Below are 17,607 nucleotides of genomic sequence, written 5' to 3' on the forward strand. Positions count from 1 at the left end.
AAGGGGTGGGGCCAGATTAATACGTACACAAAATCATATACAAGGGGGTATCAAAAAGTTCATACCCTGACCTAGATAAAACATCAGTAGAAAGATGCCACCTTTAATATAAGTTGTCTACATATTCACTAACTAACATGTGAAATTTCATTCCCATAGGTGATTGTACACCAAAGGTAGAGCCCAGAATCTCAGGAAGGACACCATGGTTGACAAAGTTGAGTATCGTGCAGTGATCATGTTCCTGCATTTGCAGGGCAAGAAAGTTCAGGAAATTGATGAAGAAATGAAAGCTGTGTATGGGCAGAATTGTCCATCCTGTGACATTGTAAAAAAGTGGAAACGGGAGTTCCAGTGCAGTCGTACAACTGTCTTTGATGAACCAAGAGAAGGAAGGCCATCAACATTCACAGGCAGTGAGATGGTTGCAAAGGTTGAGCATCTGGTGCTGAGTGACAGACATGTGACAATTCATTTCATTGCAAATGCATCACGAATGCACAAATAACTGTCTTTGATGAGCCAAGAGAAGGAAAGGAAGGCCATCAACGTTCACAGGCAGTGAGACAGTTGCAAAGGTTGTGAAGTTGGTGCTGAGTGACAGACGTGTGACAATTCATTTCATCACAAATCCAATAGGAATTAGTTATGGGTCTGCCTACAGCATTTTACATGACCATCTGCACATGTCTAAAGTCTCTGCATGATGGGTTCCAAGATTGCTGATGCCTTTGCAGAAGCATTGTCAAATGCAATGTTCTTGCCGACTGTTGGATTTGTGTAATACAAATGTTGAGAACATTCTTTTCAACATTCTTCTGTTGAAAAGAATGTAGCACCATCAGACTTCTTCTTGCTTCAAGAAATGAAGAAACCATTGCATGGATGCCGCTTTGATTTGTTTCAGGAAGTCATCAATGAGGTAGAATCATGGTTTCAGGCAAAAAGTACAGACTTCTATGATCAAGGCATTAAACAACTGATCCATAGATGGGAGAAATGTGTTACTATACATGGAGAGTGCATAGAAAAGGATTAAATTTCCTGTGAAGTTTCACCTTTCAAGGTAAGGGTACAAACTTTTTGTACCCCCTTGTATCTGAATATATTTCATTATATCTGTCCGTTCAATAACTCCAAGTGATCTCTTGAGCATCATGGATTTTGCTAACATTTGTGTATTAAGGCGAAATAAAAACCCAGCACTGGCTAGATAATACTGTCAGACTTTGACTCATTTCTACCTTCAGAACATGATATCAATGCCCACAGTTGTGTCATTTTTGGTAAAGGAGAATTCCCATTCTGATGATTCCCACTCCTCTCCATCATGAAAAAGTTACTCTAGAGGTGTGTGTGTGTGTGTGAGTGAGACTTTACATCACTGTTTGTAGTGGATCCATATTTCTTTGAGGAATAAGTTAATAAAATTTACATTATTGTTACAGTAACTAGGAAAGCGTATGCCAGTATGTTGTCAGTATCATTTTGCTTGAATTAGGCGAAAGAGGCATCCTTAACAGAAGCATATTCTTTGAAGATGGCATGTTGCTCCACATTTCCATCAAAGTATAACTAGTGTTTTGCTAATGCTCCTAAAAAACCAAACAACACACACACCACAGTGAAGGTGCATGCAGAGGATTTGTGTGTCACAGACCAACCGGACCAAATGCATTCAGCAGTAATCTTATTGACTATAGTTTTGATCTATATTCCTGTGACTTTTGGCTGTGGGACTTCTTGAAAGATCATGTTTAGCTTACCCAGACTTTGAATTTATTAGAATTTAAATATGCAATTAGAAGAAAGGTTTGAATATTGATCCAGAGCACTTGATATTATTATTAGCTATATGGTGCAAGGAAGCCTGAGGCTTATACTGCACCAGCCAAAAAAAATTTCTGAATTACCCTGAGAGAGAGAGAGAGAGAGAGAGAGAGCAAGAGTCAGAAGTAGAAGGGAATCACCAAGAAAGAGAAGAATGATGATATCCAGCTCAGGACCCTGGGTGTTGCCAAGCCCATACTCACTAGATGTGAGCCCCTGGGGTTAAATAACTCTAAATAATTTTGTTTTTCAACTGGTCTTAATTTAAAATAAAATTTAAAATATAAGCAAGCATATTGAAATATATCTCATGCCCCAAATAAATAATGTTTGCCATCATTTTGATTGCAAAACTTAGTCCTTGAGACTGTCACAGACATTCTCTCGGGTATGCCAAGCTGGGCTTGCTGCCTGGGAGTCTAAAACGCTGATGGAACTGATGTTCAGGTGACACTCGGGTCGAGTGGACTTAATTTCGGCGAAGTCCGGTTGGTCTGTGACACACAAATCCTCTGCATGCACCTTCACTGTGGTGTGTGTGTGTTGTTTGGTTTTTTAGGAGCATTAGCAACTAAGGCCATATTGCTCCGTTCACTATGGTGGAACTGTTAGTAACCCTGGGTATAACCCCCACATGCAAGTCCTGGAATATGGTACCTAACATACTGGAGGTGATCATCATCGTTGGCCATTCTCAGTCAACTGCAGGATGAAGGCCTCTCCAGCAACTTTCCAGTTCCTTCTGTTTTGTGCAATGGCCATCCATTTATTGCCCACAAACTTTTGAATTTCATCTGTCGATTTCCGTTGTTGTCTTCCAGGTTTTCTTTTAGCTCATCTTGGGTACCATTCTGTTATTTTCTTAGTCCATCTGTTATCATGTCTTCGAGCTATGTGCCCTGCCCAAATCCATTTCAGTTCTTTAGTTTTGATAAGAATGGCCTTTACTTAAGTTTACTGCCTAATCCATGTGTTTCTCTTCTTATCCAACAGTCTGATTCCGAATATAATTCGTTCCATTCTTTGCTGTGTAGTTTTCAGCTTCTCTTCCATTGTTTTGGTGTGCCCAAATTTCACTTCCATAAGTCAAGGTGTGGAGTATAATTGGTTCATTATTTTATGTTTCAGGCAAATTGGGATATTGCTCCTCAGTATGTGACTGTACTTTCTGAATGCTATCCATTCGAAATTTATTCTCTTGGCTTCCTGCCATTTATCATTATTACAGCTAATGACTTGCCCAAGATAACTACATGAATCCACCTTTTCAATTTCTGCTCCTTCAATGATTACATCCCTTTCCGTGGCATACTTGTTCATCGTTACTTTTGTTTTAACCATATTCATCATTAGTCCGAAATCCTTACTAACTCTGTATAACTATTTAAGATTTTCCTCTAATTCTTTGGGATCATGGCTTATGATCACAAGGTAATCTGCAAATCGTAAATGGTTTAGGTACTATCCGTTCACATAGACTCCTCAAAAATACAGCTCTAAAACGGTGTTCACAGTCCAGCCACTAGATAGTTCACCAGATAAATCCTATTGGCAACTCTCTAGGTGACTTCTGGATCAGCTAGTGTATAATCTCGCTACCTCTACTTGGATAGTGACTGGAGAGAGTCTAAGTAGGGTATATGTGGGGGGGCCATTGTCAAGGCCACTTTGTGTCAAGGAACTGGGTATACAAGGAACATGCCATATCCAAAAATTTCATTACTTAATATAGCATGTCCTCCACACCTTTTCTTACTAATGAATAAGAATACATCATGAATTGTCAAATTAATAAAACAAACTTATCTGCAAAAAAAATATCTAAACCTCCCAAACACTTCCTCGTTTATTTCACAAATATACGTCTTCAGTTCTAATCTCAGTGATGTCCATTTACACTTACAGTCTGCCTAACCCCACATACCTTTTCTGACAGAATCCCAGTTATTGGTTGTTTCAACCACTGCTCATATCAGTTGCCCAAATTATATGCTGTATTGATTCCTTTTGCTTCAAAGGCATATGCTACTTGTGCATATGTCCATTCTGATATTCCTTGTCAAAGATTTAGTAGTTTGGAATCTCCTCTTTTCAATCTTCTCTGGTTTAAAATCTCCCTACCACATTGTGTCAAATTCATCTGTTGCCTCTATCATTCTCCCAACTCCACTAATCATATAAGACTCTGACTTCATATCTTTGAAACTTGATTTTCTCCGGTCCACCTTTCTTAACAGTGAGGTAAATTTTCCTTGGTGATTTTAATGTTCACAACTCCAGCTGGCTTCCATTTTCTAGTCACACGGACCCAGTTGGTCGAGATACTGGGGCTTTTACAATTACTAATGACCTCGCACAGATTGTTTGTCTACCTACCAGAATATGAGACAATCTTAATCATGCAGCCAACACGCTTGATATTTTTCTCACAAACAACCCTTCTAAGTACAAAGTCGAGGTGAGTGGTCCTTTAGGCACCTCAGATCACAACTCGGCAATGATCTCTTCTCCAATTAAGCTTTCTCTTTTGGTCATTCTCAACTTCTTGTTGTTTGGCTTTACAAGAATGAAAAATGGAATGATCTGCGAGATGTGTGATCTTCTTTTCCTTGGTTACATTACTGTTTTAAATTGTCTGATGTCATTGTTTGCCCAAATCGTGTCAGTGAAATTAGTTTTGTAGGGATGAAATTCTTTATTTCACACTCCACCTTAAAATCTTATTCTTTATCTAAACCTTGGTTTTCCAATAAATGTGGTAGGGTTATTCAAGATAAGAATGCTGCATATTGCAATTGGCTTGTATCCAAGTCTCCAGGTTGGTTTTCTGCCCACACCAAAGCTCACAACAATTGTAAAGAAGTTATTAATCAGTTGAAACTAGATTGTGAATAGGCTAAGAATAGAAAATTTGCTTCTTGTCCATTCTGCTCTCTTTCAAAAGCTATTGGCTGCAACTTTTGCCCATCTGTATTCCCACCTCTGTCAAGACTAGCTGGTTCTGTTGCCACGTCAACCAAAGATAAAGCTGATCTGCTAGCATCCTACTTTTATTTCAACTGTTGTGTTGATGATCTCGGTAAACCACCTCCTATCATTCCCATTACACTACATTCAGTGCCTTCTGTGGTCTTCCATCAAAAAGGATGTCAGAAGGATTTTGAACAGTCTTGATGCTAAAAAGCTCCTTGTCATGATTGTATTCCTGCACTCATTTTCAAAACCTGTACTCCTGAATTTACTCCTGTTCTGTGTGATCCTTTTTCACTTTCTTATTTCAAAGGTGTTTTCCCTTCTGCATGGAAATTTGCTCATATCCAGCCAGTTCCTAAAAAGAGTGACAATCTTCCCATCCAGTTATCATCCCATTGCACTTCTACTCTTTCTAAAGTAATGGAGAAATCAATTAAATGCCAACTCTTAAAACTATCTAGAAACCTTCCATCTAAATAGCATTTGCCGATATGGATTACATCAGTGTCAATACACTAGTGGTGTGATATTCTGGCTTATGTTACCCATCTATGGACAAATTCAATGGAAACGTTTGGTGACATTCAAGCAGTTGCTCTTGACATTTCAAAGGCTTTTGATTGTGTTTAGCATAAAGGTTTTATAAATAATCTTCCATCTTATGGTTTGCCAACTGTTTTTTGTAGTTAGGTATCCAGTTTTCTCTCTGACCACTCACTGCATGTGATTGTAGATGTCTTCTAACTTCTCCACTAATGTTGGTGTTCCCCAAGGTTCAGTTCTTTCTCCCACTCTTTTCCTCTTGTATATTAATAATCTTCTTCCATTGACCAGAAATCCTATCTGTAGTTTTGCTGATGGTAGCACATTGCATTCTGCCTTCCAGTTTGAGAAACCTTGCCCTTCATAAACACCTTCAACTTCTTGAATATTCACTATCAGTTCCTTAAATTTTGATCTCCGGGTAATTCTCCAGTGGGGCAAAGATAACTTAATTGATTTCAGTCATGTCTTATATCTTGCAAAAAGGATTCTTCTGCTCCTATTCTTATCTTCGACAACACTCTGATTTCATATATCTCTGTTGGGGATTACTCTGACTTCTAATCTCTCTTGGCATAAGCACATTATAAATATTTCTTCCTCTACATTTAAAAAGTGATTTTCTCTTTTGCTCACAGTGTTATTTTTCTTTCAGACAGCTGTTCACTTTATACAAATTGCAAATCCATCCTACCATTGAATATTGTTCCCACATCTGCAGCAGTGCTCCCAAAACCTTTCTCAGGCTTCTAGATTCCATCCAAAAGAGGGCAGTTAAGGTACTTAATGATTCATCTGTAACAGAGACTCTTCACTCTCTATTTCATAAACATTCTGTTTCTACTACATGCCTTTTCTATAGATACTTTCGTGGGAAATGTTCTTCTGAATTTGCTTTTATAATTCCTGCTCTCTCTTCCGAAGCAGTCCAAACATGTGCCACAACCAGTCAACATCCTTTAACCATCCAACTTCATACTCACAGAACCAACTTTTCTCCTTCCTCATTTATTCATTCAACTTCCATTTTCTGGAACAACCTTCCTTCATATGTATTTCCTGAAAATTACAATCTACAGAAATTCACATCTAATATGAACAAGTATCTTTTATCTTCTCAACCCTCAGCTCATGCACGGTACTAAGTACTATAGATCCTAATACCTGTCATGTTTTTGGTTTTCATTTTAAAAAAAATCAGATTTACTGTAAACTTTTTTTTTGTTTATTTATGGTACCCTTTATGTTTTTAAAAGTGATTCATCGTCTATCAAGAATCTGGCAGAGGATGGAAATGAAGAAGAAGATGATGAAGATCGCCAAAAAGAGAATGAAATTACCCGTGAGAAGATGGCATTACTGCAGGATAAAATTAGATCTTTAAATCTTGGAAAGGTAAGGTAAAAAATTTAAATTTCAAGATCATGTACACATTTTTAAAGATAAAAAGTTGCTTGTTTCTCTGTAAAATTCAACCAGCTTAATTTTTAGACATACTTCACAGTGTATGTGAAGTATGTCTAAAAATTGTTATAAAAATTTTTAATTTAACATTGCCATAAATTTTTATAAATTATGATTCATCCTTTTCTAGTGATAGTCAGACACGTTAAGGATGCTCAGAGGATGACATATAAACTGAGTTCTAATAGATTATATGGAATTTTGATAGTTGTAGAGGGTCTGTTTGGTTTAGATGTAAATGGAATAAAGTTTATAATAATATTTGTAGTTAAAACTGTACCTTACAAACATCTTCAAATTTGTTTTACAAATATACAATGACTTAATTCTAGTATTAATGATGTTTATTTTTATTTTACTGTGAAACCTCATTCTCTCTCATTATACTCTTCCCATAATTAAATCCCATCCCAATCTCAACCATTAGCTGTCTGATTCTGAGCTATTGTTCACTGCATTTATATAAGTACAATATAAAGACAATTTAATATTCTTTTATATTTATATTCTTTCTGTGGGAATATAATTAATATTATAAATGTTTTCATTAAGAAGGTAAAATATAAATTTATAAAATAATGAATGTATTTTATAATATAACTGTATAATGTGATATCTATCATAATTTAATAGCAGATAGTATGTACTACTGTCACATTACCTTAGGATAGTGTAGTCTTGTTATTGTGGTGCTCCCTGTAGTGGCTGTGTTAAAATGTGCTTTTGGTTATATTAAAATTTGGTTGTTGAAGCATAAAAAACTGAAAATACATTTTACCATACAGAAGTGGTACGGAGGATTCATTAGACACATATGTTACATCTGTGTGGTAAATATTTAGGCTCTAATATTAAAATAACAGTTTAACGGTTAGTGCGTTCGATGAATACAGAAGATTATGCACCAGTTAATGCTATATGAAAGGAGTGTAAATTTGAAATACAGGAACGAATATTTTAAAACCTAAGAAATGTATTCATTGGGGGTTAAGACTGTTTGAATCAGCATGAAAATATGTTTATGGTAAGAAAATGTTGCATGCTTTATGGTTTGGGAGAAAATAATTTTTAAATATATTCTACATAATTAATTGGAAATAATGGACATTAATTAGACATTGAAGAAGGAATAAGAGGGATACTAGCACCACCTTATAAATATCTTCATTGACTGAAGATATAATAATTACTTTTCCGAATCTAATGAATAATGTATATCTGTTTATATGCATAGACGACCTCTGGAAACCAGGCAAAAACCAGTTGTAATCAGCCTTCTGCACTGACACATTATCTGATGCCACAGAGACCATAACAAAGCCTACTCCAAAAACTGCTGTTAAAGGAAGACCTGCAACTAAGTGGAAGAATGGGATCAGTAAACTTTTGGGCATGACATTTTGCGATATCTCTAATATAACACACGATCGATGCAGTTGGAGGAATTTGTTGGTGGCCACAACAGCTCCTCTTGGAACTGTGTGACTGGAAGAAGAAGATCCTATCCTCAATTTAGTGTGGTATTTTTAATTTAAATTTAAGCTAAAATCATGTGCTAGATTAGAGCAGCAAAGCAAAGAGCTCAAAGCAGTGAGAATGCTTTGGCTTGTGGGAAACTGCCAAAGGCAATTCTTCTATGAATCAGGCTGCATGATAGTGATTAGCATTAGTAGAGGCATTTGATGCAAGAAAGCAAGCTTATGCAGCATCAGCCAAAAAAAAAAAAAAAAAAAACCCACTTCCACTTCACCCCTCTGTTCGTTCAAAATACCTGTCCAGCTGAGCCTTAAACTTATTTAGGCTATCAACCTCCACCACAAGGGATGGCAGTCTGTTCCACCAACCAACCACCCGCTGGCTAAAGGCAAATGTCCGCACGTCTATCCTACATCTGTCTTTCCTCAATTTGAATTTATGCCCTCTCAGGTGATTTTTCTGAGCTAGAGGAAGAATCCCATCAGCATTGAGCATGCTTAAACCATTCAAGGCTTTATACACCTCTATCAGATCACCTCGCTGGTGCCTAGTCTCCAGACACTGTAATTTGCAAAACTTAAGCCTTTCTTCGTAAGAACACCCCTTTGTTCCATTCACTAATCTGGTTGCCCTTCTCTGTACTCGTTCCAGCAGCTCTACGTCCTTCTTGAAATGAGGCCTCCAGACCTGTATACAGTACTCTAAGTGTGGCCTGACCATTGCCTTATACAATGGAATAATCACCTCCTTATCCCTGCTGGAAAAATTCCTGTATATCATTGACAATACTCCATGAGCTACTCTTGCAGCCCGTCTGCACTGCTCAGAGAACTTCATATCTGCCTGCACAACCACCCCCAAGTCCCTTTCATTCTCTACCACTGTTAGTGTAGTACCACAGAGTTGATACGTTGCTCTGGGGTTGCTGTTTCCCATGTGTAGTACTTTACATTTGTCAATGTTAAACTTCATTTGCCACCTCTCAGCCCATCTGCTCAACCTTTCCAGATCCTGTTGCAGCAGCATAGTGTCAGTAGTGTCCTTGACAACCCTGCCAACCTTTGTATCATCTGCAAACTTGGACATTAAGCTTGATATACCATCATCAATATCATTTATAAATACAGAAAACAATAATGGACCCAACACTGAGCCCTGAGGGACTCCACTAATAACATTAGTCCACGATGAGCAGTGTCCATTGATTACCACTCTCTGTCTTCTCCCCCTCAACTACCCCTTTATCCATAGCAGCAACTTGCCTCCAATGTCACACTGCTCCAATTTGTGTAGCAATCTTCCATGTGCAACAGTATCAAAAGCCTTTCTAAGATCCAAATATATAATATCAAAGTTATTCCCTGCATCCAGTTCTTTTGTGACTGCATCATAGTATCCAATCAAGTTGGTCAGGCAAGACTTCCCCTTAACAAAACCATGCTGTGTCTGAGCTATAACTGAAGTCTTGTCTAAATGATCCTGCAGTGCTTCTTTAACCAGTGCCTCCATTAATTTTCCTGGAACAGAAGTTAAGCTCACAGGCCTATAATTACTTGTGTCAGCCTTTGATCCTCCTTTGTGAATTGGGGTCACATTTGCACATTTCCAGTCTATGGGTACCTCCCCTGAGTCCAAGGAAGCTCTCATAATTATGGCTAAGGGTTTGCTTACTTCCTTTGCTGCCTCCTTTAATATAACTGGATAGATCCCATCCACCCCGGGTGCCTTTCTTGTTTTTATCTTCAACAGTTTCTCCTCCACTTTACTCCCAGTTATTTCAAGATTCTGTAGCTTACTGCTGGAGTTGAATACACCTCTGGCATTCCCCTTGCTGAATAACTCCTCATGTGTGAATGTCGATGCAAAATATTCATTTAGTTTGTTAGCTACCTGAGCAGGATCATCAACAGTTGACCCATCAATATCAAGTGGACCAATCTGATTCATCCCCTTCCTTCTAGTGTTTACATAAGAACTCTTTGCTGTTTTTCTTTGCATCCCTTGCCAAGGATTTCTCGTAATCTGCCTTCGCCTGCCTAACCTCCTTTGTAACTTGGTTGCATATCAACTTGTATCTATCATAGGCTTCTGTGTCATGTGTTAATTTTAAGTATCCCATGCATTTTTCTTCTCTGCCATATGCCTCATTAGTTCATCTGACATCCATTTTGGCCTAAACCTTGAACAATATTTCTTAGTTGGTATGTAAAGCCTAGTAGCTTCCAAGATAAGTTCTTTGAATGCTTCCCATTTTGAATTTGCTGTTGGTAACATCATCAGTTGGTCCCACTGTATAGAATTTAAATACTATCTCAGTCCATCGTAGTCGCCTTTACGGAAGCAATAACCCTTCCCTTTACCCCTAATGGTAGTTACCTCTTTGAGTAAATCCCACTTCAGCACACTGTGATCACTGCCACCTAGTGGTTCATTTATCTGCAGATTCTTAATGCATGAAGAATCACTGCTGATAATCAAATCAAGAGTATTACTCCCTCTAGTTGCCTCCCGAACATGCTGATGTAGAAAACAATCATCCAATAAATCCACAAAAGCCCTGCTAGTGTGTGAGTAACCAGCCCCCAAATTCCAGTCAATATCTGGGAAATTAAAATCTCCCATTATAAGACTCTCTGATTTACTGGCCCACTCTATTTCCCTGTACAGTTTCTTATTATACTCATCAGAGTCATTAGGCCTATAGCACACTCCTACTCTCAATTTTGATCTCCCAATGCTTATGTCACACCAAACTGACTCAACACTGCACTGTCCGGCGATGTCGACTGGCTTCACTTCCTTGGTTTTTATGTGTTTCTTAACTAATAGCATAACTCCTTCCCCCTTCCTATCCTGTCTATCCTTTCTGTAGACGTTGTACTCCCCAAATTGCAGTTCTGCATCCCTTATATCTGTGTGACACCACGTCTCTGATATCCCAACAATATCTGCCTTTGATGTTTTGAGCAATACCTCAAATTCATCAAATTTATTTACTAAACTCCTAGCATTGGTGTACATGCAAGCATACCTGCACCTGTTTCTATTCTTAGCTACCCTAACACAACCCATGTGTTTACTTGTACCGCAATGGCTCCCAGCAGTCTCTGAAATACCATGCATCTTGTTTTCCAGGCTTCTGCTCATTCTAATAGAAGCAGTGCAAGAATCTCTTTCACCTCTGCCAGTGGCTACTGTCAATCTATTGGTCTTTGTCTCCCCCCAAGCTAGCAGTTTTCCGACCCACCTAACACTGCCTCGATAGCATCAGCAAATATTCTTGCACCCTTTCTATTTAAGTGTATCCCATCCCTGTAGAAGCAATCTCTCCTGTTAACAAGTACAGTCCAGGCTGAAAAAAATTCTACCCCTTGAGCCTTGCACAATCTTTCCAGGGCCGAATTGATCGACAAGGCTCTCATCATATACTCCCTCCTATCGTGTCTGGGCAGAATTGCAGACACTTTCAAATTCAGCCCTAATTCTCGGCTTTTGTTCAACAGTGACCTGTACTTGTTAAGTAATTCTGCCGGTCTCCTACTCTTAATATTATTAGTGCCAACGTGTACAACTATATCACCTTTTGTGCCCTTAAAAGATGATATTCGCTCTACAATGTCATCAACCTTTGCCCCTGGCAGACATACCCTGATGGTATGTCTGCCAGGGGGTGATGGGGGCATGATAGCCAAAGGAGATGCCTTTTTTGTGTTTTTGATAAAAAGAATAAGGAGGTTAAGTGCAAATTCAGCATTCTGATAGGCAGATTTGATAGCTTGAAGAATAGGATTGATGCTCTCAAAGGAATTAAAACAAGGGACCCATCAAGTGTCTGAAAATGCAGTAGAATACCCAATGACAGAAAGCTCTTTTCCACAGGAAGTAGCTTTGTTTGTGGCTTTGTTGTCAGAGAAACAGAAAATGTATTGCAAAAAAAGAATAGGGAGAATATGATCAGGCTATATCTGCTGGGGGGTGGGGAGATGGGCTAGAGCAGTGATCATCTTTTAATGGCCAAAAAGATGATATGATTGTACACAGTGGTATTAATGATATTAACAATAGGAAATCTCAGGATAACTGGTATAGAGCAATATGAGAAAAAGCTGCAATTTAGGATTAAATTTGAATGTCTGGGATTTTACCCAGGAACAATAAGAGAAAGTACATGAAAAGAGCCTTATCAATTCTACCCCATGAGGGAGCCTCATGGTGTAGAATTTTCTCAGAAAGGGTGTGTCAACTGAATAAACATACAACTGTAACCAGAATGCTGTGTCATAAGCAGTCACTTTTTAAGTGTCCAATATATGAGTGGTGTAAAAGGCATGTGAAATGGCCTGCTTGATTCTCTCAGCACACTAATTGAACTCTGGGCTATTAGTATCAACAATTCATTTTTTTGTTTTTAGCTTGGTATACATTTTATTTGTTTTTTGCTTGTATTGAGGTTAGTTTATGAGATGTGAGTATTAAATTACAAGATTGTTGCAATGAAATAAATATAATGAAATATTTTGTACCTTACAAATTATCCCCTTCAAAATAATTTTGTCTTGGGTTTGCACACACTGTTCCATACATTTTTTCCAAGAACAGAAAACAGAAACATTTCTGAATGTCTTCAGTGGACTGAAAATGGGTTCCCTTAAGTACACTTTTCTGTTTCGGGATGAGAAAAAGTCACAAGGGGCTGTGTCTGGCAAGTAGAGAACATGCACTCTACTTTGTAGAGTGCATGTTCACACATAGGGATTATCAAAAACTGGCAAAGAGAGAGCACACTGTGTGCTGAAGCATTGTCTTCATGGAGCATCCAACCATCCTTTCACAATTCAGATCTCTTCAAATTTTTTTGTGCAGCCTTGTCATAACTTCAGTGTAGTATCTTTGGTTGGCTTTGTTCAGTCATAATAATTTCTTTAATGTTGAAGAAAATGAGAAGCATGGTTTTCATTTTTGATTTTCATATACTTGCTTTTTTTTGGTCTGGGGTAATGGGTTAATGTTTACAAGTGGTACACCTTCCAATTGATTGTTGCAAGTAGCAGTGATTGACATGTCTAGCTCATTATGGTTAGTCTTAGTTAGGGTGTTTCCCCCCCGCGCCACTTTTTTAAAATCGGAACTCGTTTTCTCGCAACAATTGATCGGAAGGTGTACTCACTTGTAAACATTAACAGGGGATTGTTTTGTGTTCCATTGCATTAAAAAAATTTTGGCATACACTTTTCTCGTGCGTAAATGTTCATTTAAAATTTGTATTCCTTCTAATAAGGCTGGAATGAGATGATGATTGTGTGTGTGTGTGTGTGTGTGTGTGTGTGTGTGTGTGTGTGTGTGTGTGTGTGTGTGTGTGTGTGTGTGTGTGTGTGTGTGTTACTTTTCATAAGGTTAGTGCATTAGTTGGAATGGAATGTGTCTCTATATGTATATTTTTTTTATCTCCTATGGTCAGCCTTTCCAGGTTGGGAGGCAGGAAATGAATATTGTAATGAATGCAGTACTGGTTAGTGAAGGGAGATATGTGTTGTGTGACAAGTGAAAGTGATTTCCACACACTCAAGAAGTGTGTCAACTAGGTTGGGAGACTGTGTGTTGGACTGGTTTGGAAGGGAGAGAGAGAATTATAGATGCCAATTTAGAAGAACAATGTCAATGGAAGTACAGGTAACCCTCGTATAACATGGTAGTTTGGTTCTTACAAAATCTTGTGTAATGCAAAACTGTGTTATACAGGACTAAGAATCAGTACAAAAAAGGGGGGTTACGTTCCAAAAGCTAACAAAAATACTCCTTTTTTTTTTTATAACTATCAGAAACTTAATTTTTATAGTAGTAATAACTTAATATTTTAACTTATTTTTATAATAGTGGTAACTTAAATAGTAATAACTGAACAAACATCTTACCTCACAAACTGTGATACTTATATGTCAGATAATGTACGTTTATTTAATTAAAGAACACGACATGCACAAGTTGCAACAAACATGATACGCACAAGTGAGATACAAAGTAATGAGTTTCTGAAAATTTATTTGTTTTTTATATGATTGAATATTTTGTGGAAGGGGAACACATTTCACCATAATAACGTGAAAACCCACAGAATTCCAGCTATCGGAACTATTGCAAATGCAGTAAGATTGCATTTGCGAGTTTACTACCTGATTATAATTGATTACACTAACAGAAAAGACCAATAAACCGGAAACGGCAAGTTGTTTTTATTGTTTATGGTAGTGACCTCCAGAAATGTGCTTTAGAAAAATACCACGAAGACGATAACTACTAGCGAATCAACAGCAAGGATTCACAAAAAGGAATGGAAATGTTGAAAATTGCATCTAACATAATAGTAGGGTTTTCCCAGCACAAAAGCTCAAAAATTCCATGTTGTGCGAGATTTCCTGTAATTCTCAAACCGTGTTAGAATGCAATCGTGTTATATAAGTACCGTGTTGTGCAAGGATTACCGCAATTTATCAATCATGTCAGATCCAAACCATGTTGTAGAAGTACCATGTTATACAGGTTGGCTATATATAGAAAAGGCATGCAGCAGAAACAGAACATCTATGAGACAGAGTGGAGAGACTTTGTAAGAGAATGGAGTCTAGAAGCCTGAGAGAAGTTTTGGGAGTACCACCCCAGATGTGTAAACAGTATTCTGTGGTAGAGTAGATTTGAGATTTATGCAGAGTGAGTAGTTGTTTAGAAGAAAAGTAATGCCAAGAGTGAAAGCGAGAAAATTCAGTTTTTTTAAATGCGGAGAAAGCCATATTTGTGATGTGCTTATACCAAGAGAGATTAGAAATCAGAGTAATCAATAATAGAGATGTGGTTTGTCTAGAAATCTGAGTGTCACTGAAGATTAGCTTAGGAGCGGTAAAATCATTTTTTTTTTGTGAGATATAAGACAGGACTGAGTTTTAGAAGGATTGAAATTAAATAAGTTATCTTGTTCCATTGGAGAATTACCTGGAGATCAGCATTTAAGGAATTAGTGATAGATATTCAAGAAGTTTAAGCTGTTTGTGCAAGGCAAGGTTTCTCAAACTGGAAGGTAGATTGTAATGTGCTATCATCAGCAAAACTCTGGATAGGATTTCCAGTCATCGAAAGAAGGTCATTAATATAAAAGAGGAAAAGAATGGGAGAAAGAAGTGAACCTTATGGAACACCAGCATTAGTGGAGATGTTAGAAGACAGAGAGCCATCTACCATCACCTGCAGAGAACATTAAAGAGAGAAAACTGGATACCCAATTGAATAAAACAGGTTGAAATCCATAAGATGGAAGCTTATTTCGAAGACCCAAACATGGTCTTTGTGTGTAACAGGTATGTTATGGCAGCTGAATGTCTATGAGGACAAATTGGCAGGCTTTTTGTTTTATGGGAAAGTGGAGGGGAATCATGTCTTGGGAGGTTTATGTGTAGGGAACTATGGAGAAGAACAGATGGAGGGACAGGAGAATTTCTAGCTTTATATGTGAACTGGATGGAAATACATGTCATCTGAGGTGATGCCATAGGAGACTCCAGAGGTGTAATCATGTCTAATAGCTAGTGCCTAGGTGTCAGTTATTAGCAGACCCAAATCCACTGTAGTTAATTGGGGGCCCTACATTAGGTACATTTTCATTCCAAGAAGCCTCAAGTGATGGTGTGGTGTTAATAAATGTACATTATAAACATGTATGTGTGTGTGTCTTAAGGTAGGGCAAAACCAGAATGTTAGTTTAATTTTGCCTGTACAGAAAGGACAGACAAGATAGAAAGGGGAAGGGGTTATGCTCTTCATTAAGGAGCACATAGAATCTCTCTCTCTCTCTCTCTCTCTCTCTCTCTCAGCCGCCTCCGTAGCCAGGTGGGAAGGAGCAGCAGTGCGTAGCACATGCTTCTTGATTAGACCGGGGTTCTAGCCTGTCACCACCAAATACGGAGGATGCGGAAAGGTCAGGGAATGACCACCGCATATCCCGGAGCAATATGGCCTTAGTTGCTAATGCTCCTAAAAACCAAATAACAAACAAACAATAAATATCTCTCTTTCTCTCTCAGGGTAACTCAGGAATTTTTTTTTTTCCCCTGGTGCATCATAAGCGTCAGGCTTCCTTGCACCATATGGCTGTTAATAATAATAAGCTAGTGAACCCAATTGATGTGGGTCACGAGCACATTGTTGAGTTTGATGTGACATAAACACAGAGAAAACAAAAATGAGAGTAGAAGTGTGTTATAGGCCAAATGACTGTGATGAGTATAAGAACAGCTATACAGACAGAGTGGGCCAGTAAATCACATCTTATAATGGGGATTTTAAGTTTCTAATGAACTTGTGGATAGGTCACTTGCACAGTAACAGAGCTTTTCTAGATTTATTGGATGACTGTTATCTACACCAGCATGTTACTGAGGCAACAAGAAAGAGCAATATGCTTGATCTGATTATCAGATGTGACTCTTTGTGCACTAAGATCTCCAGATTTAGGAATTATTTGGTGGGAGTATTTAATTAAACCATAGAGCATAAAATACATGTTGCATTTCAATTTTTATTAAAATCCAGAAGGAAATAAGTAAAGTACATTACAAAAAGTTGAGTGAATATTATGTACAGAGGAGTAAATGCAATTACTTTTATATATTGCTAGTTAATTAATTGGTAATCAGCTAGTGATATGTTAGTTGATTATTTACTTTTCACTTCTGTTAATCACAGAAAATGAAAATCCAGTTTAAAAAAAAAAAAAGCACCCAAAGTGTAATGCACTGAAAACATTAACTTGTTTGAACTTTGAAGTGTAATGCACTGAAAACATTAACTTGTTTGAACTTTGAAGTGTAATGCACTTAAAAACATTAATTAACTTGTTTGAACAGTTACTGACTGTACAAATCTCAAGTCTATCCTTCCATGTAATGTTGTTCCCACATCTGCAGTGGCGCTGCCAAAACCTTTCTTGATTTCCTAGACTTTGTCCAAAAGAGAGCAGTCAAGTTAATGTCCCATCTCTTACAAGGTCATTACAAGGTATGATTTTTAAAAAGACCACTTCTGAAATGCATATGTAATCGTATAACTTCTAAATAAAATGGCATTCTTGGGGAAAAAAAAAAAAACAGGACTAATTGACATCTCATTTCATCTTTGTCAGGACAGTGGATTACCTCACTCAGAACTGGACATTTGGTTATCCCAGTGTTTCTCAACTTGTGTGCCATGGAAAATGCAAATAAAAAAATTATTACAACCGGCCAAGATATTTTCGAAGTAATGGATAATTATTTACAAAAGTGTGGCTTGTTATGG

The 17,607-nt window shown here is 37.7% G+C and overlaps 1 protein-coding gene across 1 annotated transcript in view; it reads left to right on the forward strand.

Moving 5' to 3' along the window:
* The window catches only part of LOC150083500 (AN1-type zinc finger protein 4-like), a 146,913-nt gene that overhangs the window by 83,080 nt on the left and 46,226 nt on the right, over window positions 1–17,607 (forward strand). The window contains exon 6 of the mRNA XM_090378514.1: window positions 6,603–6,741. Within this exon, the coding sequence (XP_090234640.1) occupies window positions 6,603–6,741 (139 nt within the window). The remainder of the gene's footprint in view (window positions 1–6,602; window positions 6,742–17,607) is intronic.

Source organism: Mastigoproctus giganteus, chromosome 7 (assembly GCF_048544385.1).
Source record: "Mastigoproctus giganteus isolate SK-2022 chromosome 7, ASM4854438v1, whole genome shotgun sequence".
NCBI lineage: Eukaryota > Metazoa > Arthropoda > Arachnida > Uropygi > Thelyphonidae > Mastigoproctus > Mastigoproctus giganteus.